At 33.7% G+C, this 14,265-nt stretch overlaps 1 protein-coding gene across 6 annotated transcripts in view; it reads left to right on the top strand.

Moving 5' to 3' along the window:
• Positions 1 to 14,265, top strand: part of KIAA1109 (KIAA1109 ortholog) — a 209,065-nt gene that overhangs the window by 57,216 nt on the left and 137,584 nt on the right. For all 6 annotated transcript variants that reach the window (XM_032632288.1, XM_032632285.1, XM_032632284.1 and 3 more), the window contains 6 exons: positions 410 to 527; positions 6,300 to 6,455; positions 6,718 to 6,815; positions 9,334 to 9,512; positions 9,678 to 9,784; positions 10,796 to 11,001. In XM_032632288.1, the coding sequence (XP_032488179.1) occupies positions 410 to 527; positions 6,300 to 6,455; positions 6,718 to 6,815; positions 9,334 to 9,512; positions 9,678 to 9,784; positions 10,796 to 11,001 (864 nt within the window). The remainder of the gene's footprint in view (positions 1 to 409; positions 528 to 6,299; positions 6,456 to 6,717; positions 6,816 to 9,333; positions 9,513 to 9,677; positions 9,785 to 10,795; positions 11,002 to 14,265) is intronic.

The following is a 14,265-nucleotide window of genomic DNA, read 5'->3' as shown; positions in this document are numbered from 1 at the left end:
CTGTGCTGTCAAATAAGAACCGAGGAGGCACTGGGGGCCAAACTTCTGTGTGACAGTATGCATTGCACTCTACCCTGCCTGACCCGAGCCTCTCACTTAACAGATTAGGTTTAAAGAAGAGTTAATGAAGTTGGCTGTTACTCTGTTTAGCTACAGTATCAAAACTGTAGCCTGATTTGTTCTTAAAGTTTTTTGGCCACATCATGGCTTAGTATTTTAAGGAGCTGGATGTAACCATGGATACTGACCTTTAGCCACAGCAATATTAAAACCTCTAAGGGACATTCTGTTTGGCTCAGTAGGAAAATAAGTTTTAATTACTCACCAGTTTGTGCGAGTTCATTTCTAATGCTGTCACACAATGTCATATTTTAACCTCTGACATTTTTACTTAACATTTGATTTGCAGTTTCACATCAATGCCAGCTACCCCCGAATATGGAACATGCCACAGACATGGCAGTGTGAATTAGAGGTTTATAAAGCCACCTACCACTTCATCTTTGCACAGAAGAATTTCTTCACAGGTAATTTTCTAATAAGTATAAATACAATGAGATCTGAGATTTATCTTAGTAAACTTGTTTATAGTCAATAAGTTTTGCTTTTAGATTCAACATAGGGACTTGATGACACAATTCATACTTTCTTTTACACTTCTTTTGGGGCCAAGTTTATCAAAGGAAAAACTTAAATATACATGTTCTATGCTGTCTTCTAACCCAAACAAGGAAAATATGAACCCAAAATTGAGCTTAGGAGGAAGTGCAAGAACTCATTTTTGTGTCGGTCTAGTGGGGGTAAGTTGGGGAAGATGAATCAGTTTCTTTCTCTTCCTGAATTAGGCATCATTGTGGCTCTACTATTTTGTTTTAGTTAGTAATCCACAGACAGTATATTCAAATAGTCAAATACGTTATTTTTGTATTTGGAGTCCCTACTTAACTCCTTTCTGTTGGCATGTATAATTGAGTTGATGCTGTCATTAGGTGGAAAAAATTCTTTTATTTCTTGCAGCATATTATGATAGCTACTCATTATTTTATGATTATGGGAACATGTGGTCTTAGTCTCTGAATGACATAAATATTGCTACATAAAAATACATTTTTTGAGCCTTTCTGTAAGAAGTTTAGCCAGAGTTGGTCTGCTTTTCTAGGATCAGTGGCTACCCCAGAACTCCTAATATTTGCTTGACTGATTGCTGCATTTATCTGTTCGTCCATCCACCCACCGATCATTTACAAGCATTCTGTGCTGAGTACTAATATTTGTGGGTATAGCAGTCATTAAGATATTCACAGGTTTCCCTGTCCTCGCATTACTTACTAGCAATACGATGTTGGCCAAATTTCCTAATTGTTTAAGCTTCAGTTTCCTTATCTGTGAAATAGGGATAACAATTTCTAACCTAATTTTGCTGTTGCTAGAGTTTTGGCCTTTTATAATAATGCCATTACTATAATATATTCAATCATTAGTCTTCTATATTTGTATTTTGCTTTGATCAGGAGCCTTATCGTGGAGATTAGATAGAATGATTCTGTATTTTTGCAGTTGTATAATTCTTCTCCAAGGCTCAAGTCAAGGTCCCAGTAGTAGAAACTTTGACAGAGTCCCTGGCAAGTTAAATTTTTGTCAGTGAAGCTGAATATTGAATAAGTACTACTTAATTCAGATTTATGAAAAAAATAATAGCTAAAACTTACAGTGTGTATTAGTGTCTGTCTCTGTTCTAAGCAGTTTCACATATTAAATCATTAAATCCTCATAAATTCTCTGAGGTCAATTTTATTATCATTATCCTTATTTTACAGATGAGGGCAGTGAGTTACAGAGTGGTTAAGCAGTTTGTCTAGGGTTACGCGACTAAGTCAAGCTAGGATTCCAACCCAAATAGTCTGGTTCAAGAATCTGTTTTTATATAGATAGCTTCTTTGCATAGTCTTTTCCTTCTCACTTAAGATTTTATCATTTCTAACTTTGCTAATCTTTTAAAATAGATTGCAGTTTCTTTCTTTTTAGACTTTTTAAATTATAAAGTATTTATTTAAACTTAAAGCCCAGTGTTTTCAAGCATTCAATACTTCACATTGTTTTTCCTCCAGAATTTCACAATCTCAGACTTTAGCAGTGCCAAGAATACTTGGAGTAGAAGTATAACTTTCTCAAAATTTAAACTTTATTTTGTAGTAGCGCTTACATTTAGACTGAATATTGTATTAGTTAAACAAGTACACATTTCCTAAATTACAATTGTGATTTTTCTTAAATTATTTTCTTTCTCTAATCTTTATGCTTATACCTATTTAACTTCACTTTTTTAGTTATTTTTTTCTAAAATTTATTTGGAGAAATTTAAAAAATATAGAAAGGTACAAAACTTAAGTTCTCATCTCCCAGATTTAACAGCTATAACATTTAGATATATTACTTCTGAAATCTTTCTAGAGTCCTTCAAAAACTTATTTATTCTTTAAAAAAGATACTATCAGAGAGTGATATTAATTTAGCCTTGGAGAGAACATACTTGGTCATAGTGTTTGAATTGCTTTTCTCTTTTCTCAGTTTTACATTTCTCTGTTGACAGATTTTTGCAGAAAATAAATTATCTATTTTGTGTGAGGGAATACCTAATATGCTTCAAGACCCATTCTCATGCCAGTTATTAGTGGGATAAAATTGTTCTTAAGAGATTTCAGTGTGGAACAGAGATCTCTTCATGATAAATACAATATAGAGCCTCAGGAATGAAAGATGTAAAACAGGCAAAAGTGGTCTTTACAGGCAATAATGAAATTGACTTAGGTTTACTCTGATAATGGGAGAAGAAAATATAATGGTATTGCAAAGCCCCAGTACCAGGTGATGGACATTTTGTAGGTTGTTGGCCTATCAACTTAATTATAAAGTGAGTTGTAGATGAGTTTTTTCCCAGACTAATATTTAGATTACCAACTTCACAACTTCTAAAATTTTATTATCTAAACGATTAAGGCCGTCATCAAGAAAGTGCTTCCAAATAAATAAATTTATTTGGTAAGACCATCTGGTAATAAGAGCAGCTTTTGGTTTAAAGAGAAATACATATCGGAAGTAGTTTTTGAGGTTCCTAGTAAAGATATTTTGTTACCGTAATTTTTAATATTTGTCAGTAAAGATATTGTATAAGCTGGTAGGGAAACTATATTGCAGAATATACTGATGTTTAGATAAGATATTAAAAAAACTAATAAGACATTAAAATAGAAATTGGCTAAAAACTATAAAATTTTGTTGGTTTCCTTAGATGATTAGTAGATTATTTGAATTTGTGTTTATTTTACTAGCAATTTTAGCTCAGTCTTTTAGGTAGTAGTATGAAGTAGATAAATGCAACCAGCATAAGTTGAGAGTCACTTGTTAATAATGAGTCAAAACAAATATAAGCCATGATCTCAACGCAGAGAGAACTTATAGGGATAGCGCTTATGGGAATTTATTTATCAGTCTCAAGTATATTGGCATGTGTAGTACTAGACTTAGACAAATAAAACAATACATAACAGTACACACACACACACACACACACACACACACACACACACATTGAGTGCAAGCATGAATTTCAAAGCTAACAAATGCATGTAAGACGTGGATACAGAGGAAATCAATACGATCTGAAGATAATTAGAGAAAGTAAGGAAGGACATTAAGATCGGGAATGGTCTTTGTAAATGAACTCAGTAATATTAACTAAAATTTGCATAGTATGTTTTCATACAACATTCCAAAGCATGTTCATTGGTATAATCTTCACAACAACTCTGAAAAGGGATAGCTGTTATTGTTATCCTTGAGTTAACAATGAGGAAATTGAAGAAACATTCAATGACTTGGGCAGACTCATGAAGCTAGTAAGTGGAAGAGATGGTTAAGAACAATTTTTTGACTGTAGTAGACTCTGTACTGTCTCTGTAGTGTCATGCTGTTGTTAAAGATGGTTAGAGTTTTTCTGCAACAAAGAGGTTACCAAAGAGTGTGTTCATTTTAGAAGGGATGAATAGTTTGAGTAAAAGTGCAGAACCAAAAATGTTTATGAGGAAGAAAAGTGTGAAAATCAGCTTGATGAATGGTGAATTTGTATTGTGTAGTTGGCTAATCCCAGAGATGACTTTTGGGCATCTCTTAAGTGCTGAATGCTGTGTTAAAGACTAAAGTTAGATAGTAGGGATGCAGTCAGGTTAGTTAGGTAGGGCGGTATGTAGAAGTAAAATTTTAGAAGTAGGCATAGATACTATAAGGTATGATGAGCTACTGTGATTGCTTGTTAAATGAAATAAAAATATATTTAAAGTAAAATCGTTAAGTGGAAATTTCTGTTCTCTAGTCTTAGAACAGGTTAATAGCCATATATGCCTTTTATCGTTGATATAGTAAAACTGCATCTTACTAAGATTAATTTAAATTGTTATTAAAATTTGATATCAAATGTATTATTTTGCTATTTTATCAAGAGATGAGTCTAATATATGTGCACAAGTTTCTGTACATTGCAGCTACATTTTAAATGAGTTCATATGATATTTGACATCTGATTTCATTACTGAATCTAATATTTTTCAGTTTAAAGATATCCTTTAAAATTCAAAGGAAACTACTTTAAATATTTAATTATTTTTGCCTATTATTTTCCTTAGAATATCTTTAATACTAAGTGCTACTGTTTGTGGAGTGCTTATCTGGTGGCAGTTTCTGTGCTAAAAGTTCACATATATCATTTAAATTCTCACAATAAGTCTGTGAAGTTGTCCCCATTTTGTAAAAGAGAAAACCGACAGCATTTCAGTCATTTGTTCAAGATTATGTAACTAGTAAAATGATAAAGCCACAATTTAAACCCAGGACTGTCTGGTTGTCAGAATTTGTGCTATAACAATGGTACTTGTAGTTGTTTCCCTCTCTCAAATACACAAAGTTCTGATTTTATAGCACTGTTGTTATGTACTGTGAGTATACAAAGATGAGCTTGACACCTTTTAGGAGGAGACCATTTACTGAAGGACATCATTGCTGGGAGTATACAGTGCATGCAATAATGTGAATGCCAGAGGAAAAGTAGAGGAACGCACTGTGATAGAGCAGGGCTAACATCTTTATGTAAAGACTTTTTGCCTATTGAGGTTAAAAAAAAAAAATTGAGGTATGAAAGGATAAGCAGACTAAGAACTATGAACTATGAGCAGACTATGAACACAATTTTAAAAAACAACACTTAAACCAACAAATCAGCAATACAGTAAATCAGCAATCAACAAATATGACTGACTATAATTCTAAGGCCAAGTCTTTGTTTTGTTCACATTGTATTCCCACAGTCTAAAACAGAGTCTGGGACACAGTAGACATTCTGTACGTATTTGTTTTGTGAATAAAACAATGCGAATAATGTTCAACCCTACTTGTAATTAAGAAATTCAATTAAAGTGAGAGAGCATTTTTCAATTACCAATTATCAAGCCGCATCACCCCCACTCCCGGCCCGCCCCCCCAAAAAATATAGAGAAAGGGAGAGAGGTAGAAAGAAATATAATGCAGGAGCAGGTACAGTGAAATGGATAGTTGACCATACATTTCTAATAGGAGCATAAATGGATCTACTACTCTTGGAAAGCAGTTTTGTGATTTATAATAGCCTTAAAAAAATTCATAAACTTTGACCTAGCAAATCCATATTTTAAATCTATCCTGAGAAAATAATCCTGAATATGTAAAATATCTTGCATGAAAATATACATGATAACATTATATATAACAGAAATTTTAAGAAAGTCTAAATATCCAAGTACAGTAAATGGTTAAGTAAATCTTTGCGAATCTTTTTAATGAACAAAATTTTTGTTAATGTGTACGAAATAACATGGCAAAATTTTGAGTTCAATGAAAAAAGTAACATAACTTGTACATCTAGGGTAGTGTAAAAATCTACGTAGAAAAAAGAACTAGGATGAGATATATCCACAATGTTATGTATTTTGGCAACAGAATATCAGGTAATTTTTTTTTCCTCTTCTGAAGTTTCTTTAAAAACGTAATAGGTATATGAAATGCATAAAAGTTTTCTTATTTGGAACTGTGATTAGTAAGTAAGCATTTTTACTGTCAAATCATTTAGCTACATCTTAATCAGCTTTTTAATATCTTTGTATAGAAGTTCTTTTTAGATAACAATAGGAAACTTTTTGGTGTTAGAATATTTTTATTTTGTTTTCTGAATTTCAATTAATTTTACATTCTGTCTCCTACTGCAATAATTTTAGATTTAATTCAAGACTGGTCAAGTGATAGTGCTCCAGACATTTTTTCATTTGTTCCATATACATGGAATTTTAAAATCATGTTTCATCAATTTGAAATGATTTGGGCAGCTAATCAGCACAATTGGATTGACTGTTCCACTAAACAACAGGAAAATGGTAAGTACTTTTTAAAAATTAGGTTAGTATTCTGTTCATTAAGACAAATACCAGCAAAGAACTGGTATTGATTTTTATAGTTTTAATAGATACTAGAATTGATCTTCTTTTCCATTGTCTTATAAGACTCTCAGAGAACTATTTCAGAATTTGTATTACACTAAGCATATTAAATTTAATTTTGTTTAGGTGTATATTTAAGGCAGTTTTTGTTGAAAATTTTTTTGAAATTAAAAGTAAATTTATTTATTTATTTTTGCAGTGTACCTGGCAGCCTGTGGGGAAACACTAAACATTGATTTCTCTTTGCCGTTTACGGACTTTGTTCCAGCTACATGTAATACCAAGTTCTCTTTACGAGTACGTATAATTGGATGTATTGTTTATTCCACAAGGTTTATTAGTAAGTTTGATTTCCCAGCACTTACCTTTACTCTCTCCTGCCCATCCTGTTGCCACCTTGAAGTATTTTGGTTTTCCACCATTGTTCACTAACTTCAGTGGCACAGAATTGCCTGTTCCTTTTTTGTAGTTAACTGTAATATTCTGCCTTTCCCCTAAGTTCCCCAAGTTCCCCTAAGAAGTTGGGCAGTAACTTGAAAAGATATGTGTACCCCAGTGTTCATAGCAGCATTGTTTACGATAGCCAAGATATGGAAGTGACCTCAGTGCCCATTGACAGATGAATGGATAAAGAAGACGTGATATATATACTCACTGGAGTATTACTCAGCCATAAAAAAGAATGAGACCTTGCCATTTATGACGTGGATGACTGGAGGGGTATTATGCTTAGTGAAATAAGTCAAACAGAGAAAGACAAATACTGTATGTTTTCACTTATATTTGGAATCTAAAAAGCAAAACAAATGAACAGATAGATAAAACAGATAAAACAGAAATGGACTTCCAGATACAGAAAACAAACTAGTGGTAACCAGAGTGGGGAGGGGAAGGAGGAGAGATAAAGTAGGTGAAGGAGATTAAGAGAGATAAACTACCAGTTATAAAATAAGTCATGGGGATGTAATGTACTGGGAATATAGTCAATATTTTATAATAACTTTGTATTGATATAGCATGTAATCCATAAAAACACTGAATTGTGTTATATGACTGAAATGAATATAATATTGTAAATCAACTATACTTCTATTAAAAAAAAAAGCTGGGCAAAAAAATAAAATAATTCCTTGAGTCGATTATTTTGTTAGAGCTCATTTCTGACCTCTGTGACTAATCTATATGTTCTCTTTAGAACTTATTCTAGCTCTAATATTAGTCTGTGAACTGGATTTTACATTTCTCTATACAGTTGATGAACAATGTGGAGGTTAGGGACGCTGACCCTCCCTGCCATCATAAATTCATGTGCAACTTAGAGTCAGTTCTCCTTATATCCTCCATATCCTTGGTTCCTCTATCTGAGGTTCAGCATCTGCAGATTCAACCAACCACAGATTGTGTAGGACTGTAATATTTACTGTTGAAAAAACATCCATGTGTAAGTGGCCTGTGCAGTTCAAACCTGTGTTGTTCAAGGGTCAGCTGTATTTCATTCCTAATTTTAACGATGAATTCAATGAATAAACCCCGTGATCCAAAAGCCAGCTCTTAGGAGTTCAGAATTCATGGTACACCTAACTTTAAGGTATACAATCATTAGTAGTTGTAGTATTGATGGAGGTTATGAAGGTAAAAAATAGCAACAATAATAAGAGCAGCCAGCAAGTATTAACATCTACTTTGTGCCAGACACTTCTCCAAGTGCTTTATGTGTAGTAACTCATTTATTCATTCTCAGAACAACCCTCTTGAAGTAGTTGTTGTTGTTATCTGCATTTACAGAAACTGAGGAGGCAAGTTTATGTAACTTGTCATATAGCTAGTGAGTGGCCAAGTTAGAATTCGAGCCCAGGCAGTATAGTTTAGGGCTCCACTCTTTTAACCGCCCCACTGTGCTGCCTGTTAAGAAACCAAGCATCAAAATGAGCAAAGATTCAGGGACCTATAAGGAAAACAAGTGAAACTCAGTGAAGATTCTTTGATATAATTCTTACAAGGCAGTTGAGGAACCAAGACTTACTAGAATCAAAATAGACAATCATATTTTTAAAATACAGAACATATTCCACCTAAGCTTATATTAGCTGAGTTTTAATTTTTTTTTACTGAGTTACATGCAAAATATCCAAGGAAATCCATGGAAGATAACTTTCTTACTGTTTTCTAGAAACTGTGCTGTTAATTTCCCTGATTTTTTTTTTTTACTTTCTTTTTCTTAGAGATTTTATTTTTATTATTATCTTTTTAAAAAAAGGTTAATTAATTAATTTGTTATTTTTGGCAGTGTTGGGTCTTCGTTGCTGTGCGTGGGCTTTCTCTAGTTGTGGAGAGCAGGGGCTACTCTTTGTTGTGGTGCACGGGCTTCTCATTGCAGTGGCTTCTCTTATTGTGGAACACGGGCCCTAGGTGCGTGAGCTTCAGTAGTTGTGGCACTCAGGCTCTGTAGTTGTGGCTCGCAGGCCCTAGAGCACAGGCTCAGTAGTTGTGGCACACAGGCTTAGTTGCTCCGTGGCATGTGGGATCTTCCTGGACCAGGGCTTGAACCCATGTCCCCTGAATTGGCAGGCGGATTCTTAACCACTGCGCCACCAGGGAAGTCCCTTTCTTGACTTTCTAAGCAGAATTTAGTTTCAGTCAGTGTAAGATCTTATTCCAGTTACTTACCTGATTATTCAATGTAAAACCTGCCTTTTCAAATTTATGTTTATTTTCTGTTTAATTGATTATTATAGATAAGCTTCCCTGTAAATAGTAACCTAACAAATTTATGTACCTATTTTGTTACTTTGGGTTATTATAAATTATCTTTTAGGGAGAAGATGTTGATCTTCATTTGTTTCTACCAGATTGCCACCCTAGTAAATATTCATTATTTATGCTGGTAAAGAATTGCCACCCAAATAAAATGACTCATGATACTGGTATTCCTGCTGAATGTCAAAGTGGCCAGAAAACAGTGAAACCAAAATGGCGGAACATTACTCAAGAAAAGTAAGTACTTAATGTTAGTGATCTAAGTATTTTGTGTTTATGTGGAGAAATTACTCTTCTAATTCTTTAAAAGAATGACAGTAAAATTTGATTATCTATAACTGGTGTCTGTATACAATCAAAGGAATAAGTACCAGACTAGAAACTTTATTTTTATCTTCAAAGGGCTGGTTGGGTTGAATGCTGGACTGTCCCAAGTGTCATGCTTACAATTGATTACACATGGCATCCAATTTATCCACAAAAAGCAGATGAACAGCTAAAACAGTCATGTAAGTGTTTTCATATAATTTGTACGTTGAAATATCTAGTGTTATAATTGATAAACATCGAAGATACAAGGAGAAATTAAAAATATTTGGAAATGCATCTATTGGCAATTTTATACATTTAAAATCTTTTAAGGATTTTGGTATAATTACAGCTAACTTTCATTGAGCATTTACTATATATCAAGTACTATATCAAATACTATATATATCAAATACTAGGCCAAGCTGTTGCCTGGTTTACTTTGTCTCATTTAACTCTTCAAGCAACTCTGTGAGATAGATGTTATAATTATTATTGTCATTGTAGAGTTGAGGAAATATGCTCAGAGAAAGTAAGTAATTTTCTCAAGGTCTGCTGAGCTAGAAGAAGCAGAGCTGGAGTATGAAGTTAGGTATATGTAAATCTATATATTTAAAGCGCTTGATTTTGTGAAATGTTAGTTTCTTTAATGCATTTTGACAACTGTTATATCATTTATAGTTTACCTGAGGCTTAAGTGCTGCTTTATTTGGATCCAAAGTGGAATTAGAGTCAAGTGAATTTCCTGTGTATTTTTCCAGTGAGTTCAGTTTTTAAGAATAGTTTTTGTAACTTTCTCATATGTATATGTTGATAATGTCACACTGCGTTTGAATAGCTGTTTATGTGAAAGTAACTTCATAGTTTAATGCCTAAGTATAGTTAAAGCCTAATTGTGACCCAGATTTACAGTATGTTGACAGAACTTGATGAGAATGTTGCCTTTGTTAATAGGAACTTTTCATCGATTTTTTTAAGTTTGATTTATGTATTTTTATACATATTTCAATGAAGTCCATACTTTATTGCATTCTTAACTATTAATCTTTCAGGTTTGTTTTCATTATATACTACAGATACTTTAGCAGCAATAGTTGCTTTCATATTTGCAAAATAGAATTTCTTAGTGACTAGTTCTTTGAAGAACTTTTAAGAGGTGCTTTCCTCCCTCACCCCTCAAACATTATTCTTTTTTCCTCAATTTATTCCAGTGTCAGAAATGGAAGAAACAATGCTATCTGTATTAAGGCCATCCCAGAAAACAGACAGAGTTGTTTCTTCTCCCTCTACTTCTTCACGTCCACCTATTGATCCCTCAGAACTTCCACCTGATAAACTTCATGTAGAAATGGAACTTTCTCCAGATTCTCAGATAACTCTCTATGGACCTCTATTAAATGCCTTTCTATGTATAAAGGTAAGATTTAAAAGAACCTCCATTTTTTTTTTTTTTTTTTTTTTTTTTGCGGTATGCGGACCTCTCACTGTTGTGGCCTCTCCCGTGTGGATCATAGGCTCTGAACGCGCAGGCTCAGCGGCCATGGCTCCCGGGCCCAGCCGCTCCGCGGCATGTGGGATCTTCCCGGACCAGGGCACGAACTCGTGTCCCCTTCATCGGCAGGCAGACTCTCAACCACTGCGCCACCAGGGAAGCCCTAATATCAGTTTGAATACTACTAGAGAAGTATTAACTCTGTTTTTGCATTACCACATGTACATTGAACCTCAATATTTTTAACTAAAAAAATTACATAGTAATACATAAACAAAAAAAAGAGGACTATAACAAAGAACACAGAGAAAGAAAGACATACCTTTGTTTTAGACTTCTTTATAAATTCTGTTCCATATATGTTACCCATGTTGGTAGTTTATTATGTTTTGATGCAGACTGTGCATTACAGACTTTACAACAACTTTTTAGTAGTGTCAGAAGTTTGTTGTGCTAAATATTTGTATTTATATTCATCAAGTTAATTCAGAACTTGTATGAAGTGTCTACTGAAACAAATTTAAAAGTTTTAAGTTTTGACATATTTTATAAAATAACTTCTAACCCAGTGAACTCTCTGCTTCCTTTTATTAGGAATATATGTCACACGTAACTCTCTAAGTTGTTTTTTTGTTTGTTTGTTTGTTTATTTTTGGCTTAGTGTCATGCTGACATGGAGATGTAATCCTGTCTTAAATCCTGTCTTAAATGTTTTTTTCATTAGTTTTAATGTATAACTTATGTTCTACTTAGTGTTAGAACTTTAAAACTTTCTGGAAGTTAGGTTTGACACATGTATTATGTATGTATGTATATATAAAAGAAAACAGAGAATACAAAAACTCACGTAACTGAGATTATATTTTTCTTAGTTATTGAAATTAAACATCAAGAAATTCTAAAGGATACATCACTAGAAAAAAAAATTGCCCTGTATTTATTTGACTGTAAAACTGACTTCCACAAAATCCCCAATAGAAACTAGGCCTGGCATTATTATTACAAAGAATGCTAAGAAGAGTATTTAGTGAATGTGCATTGTAATTTATGAGGACATTTTATGGAAATGAGAGGTCTTCTGAAGATGTAGACTACATAGCAACTCTAAGTGTCAGGCCAAAGTCCTTTCAGTAATATTAAAACTTCATATTATTTCTTATGTTGCGGACATAAGGTTGGATAACAGTACCCCTTATATTACTTTTATGAATTGACTTCTGTTAGTCTTACTACATTTATTCTTTTTTTCTTGATTTTTGTACATTTTATATATATGCTCTATTTTATTTTTACATCTTTATTGGAGTATAATTGCTTTACAATGGTGTGTTAGTTTCTGCTTTATAACAAAGTGAATCAGTTATACATATACATATGTTCCCATATCTCTTCCCTCTTGCATCTTCCTCCCTCCCACCCTCCCTATCACACCCCTCTAGGTGGTCACAAAGCACCGAGCTACTCTCCCTGTGCTATGCGGCTGCTTCCCACTAGCTATCTATTTTAATTTTGGTAGTGTATATATGTCCATGCCACTCTCTCACTTTGTCACAGCTTGCCCTTCCTGCTCCCCATATCCTAAAGTCCATTCTCTAGTAGGTCTGTGTCTTTATTCCTGTCTTACCCCTATGTTCTTCATGACATTTTTTTCCCCTTAGATTTCATATATATGTGTTAGCAAACATTGTTTGTCTTTCTCTTTCTGACTTACTTCACTCTGTATGACAGACTCTAGTTCCATCCACCTCACTACAAATAACTCAATTTCGTTTCTTTTTATGGCTGAGTAATATTCCATTGTATATATATGCCACATCTTCTTTCTCCATTCATCCGATGATGGACACTTAGGTTGTTTCCATCTCCTGGCTATTGTAAATAGAGCTGCAATGAACATTTTGGTACATGACTCTATTTGAATTATGGTTTTCTCAGGGTATATGCCCAGTAGTGGGATTGTTGGGTCATATGGTAGTTCTATTTGTAGTTTTTTAGGGAACCTCCATACTGTTCTCCATAGTGGCTTTACCAGTTTACATTCCCATCAGCAGTGCAAGAGTGTTCCCTTTTCTCCACACCCTCTCCAGCATTTACTGTTTGTAGATTTTTTGATGCTGGCCATTCTGACTGGTGTGAGATGATATCTCATTGTAGTTTTGATTTGCATTTCTCTAATGATTAATGATGTTGAACATTCTTTCATGTGTTTGTAGGCAATCTGTATGTCTTCTTTGGAGAAATGTCTATTTAGGTCTTCTGCCCATTTTTGGATTGGGTTGTTTGTTTTTTTATCATTGAACTGCATGAGCTGCTTGTAAATTTTGGAGATTAATCCTTTGTCAGTTGCTTAACTTGCCAATATTTTCTCCCATTCTGAGGGTTGTCTTTTTGTCTTGTTTATGGTTTCCTTTGCTGAGAAAAAGCTTTGAAGCTTCATTAGGTCCCATTTGTTTATTTTTGTTTTTATTTCCATTTCTTTAGGAGGTGGGTCAAAAAGGATCTTGCTGTGATTTATGTCATACAGTGTTCTGCCTATGTTTTCCTCTAAGAATTTGATAGTATCTGGCCTTACATTTAGGTCTTTAATCCATTTTGAGTTTATTTTTGTGTATGGTATTAGGGAGTGTTATAATCTCATACTTTTATATGTACCTGTCCAGTTTTCTCAGCACCACTTATTGAAGAGGCTGTCCTGTCTGCATTGTACATTCCTGCCTCCTTTATCAAAGAGAAGGTGACCATATGTGCATGGGTTTATCTCTGGGCTTTCTATCCTGTTCCACTGAGCTATATTCCTCTTTTTGTGGCAGTACCATACTGTCTTGATTACTGTAGCTTTGTAGTATAGTCTCAAGGCAGGGAGCCTGATTCCTCCAGCTCCGTTTTTCATTCTCAAGATGACTTTGGCTATTCAGGGTCTTTTGTGTTTCCATACAAATTGTGAAATTTTTTGTTCTAGTTCTGTGAAAAATGCCATTTGTAGTTTGATAGGGATTGCATTGAATCTGTAGGTTGCTGTAGATAGTAGAGACATTTTCACATTGTTGATTCTTCCAATCCAAGAACATGGTATATCTCTCTATTTGTATCATCTTTAATTTCTTTCATCAGTGTCTTATAATTTTCTGCATACAGGTCTTTTGTCTCTTTAGGTAGGTTTATTCCTGGATATTTTATTCTTTTTGTTGG

Source organism: Phocoena sinus, chromosome 5, assembly GCF_008692025.1.
Source record: "Phocoena sinus isolate mPhoSin1 chromosome 5, mPhoSin1.pri, whole genome shotgun sequence".
Lineage (NCBI taxonomy): Eukaryota > Metazoa > Chordata > Mammalia > Artiodactyla > Phocoenidae > Phocoena > Phocoena sinus.
The sequence above is the reverse complement of the archived record's forward strand: the minus strand, read 5'-3'. Positions and strand labels throughout refer to the sequence as shown.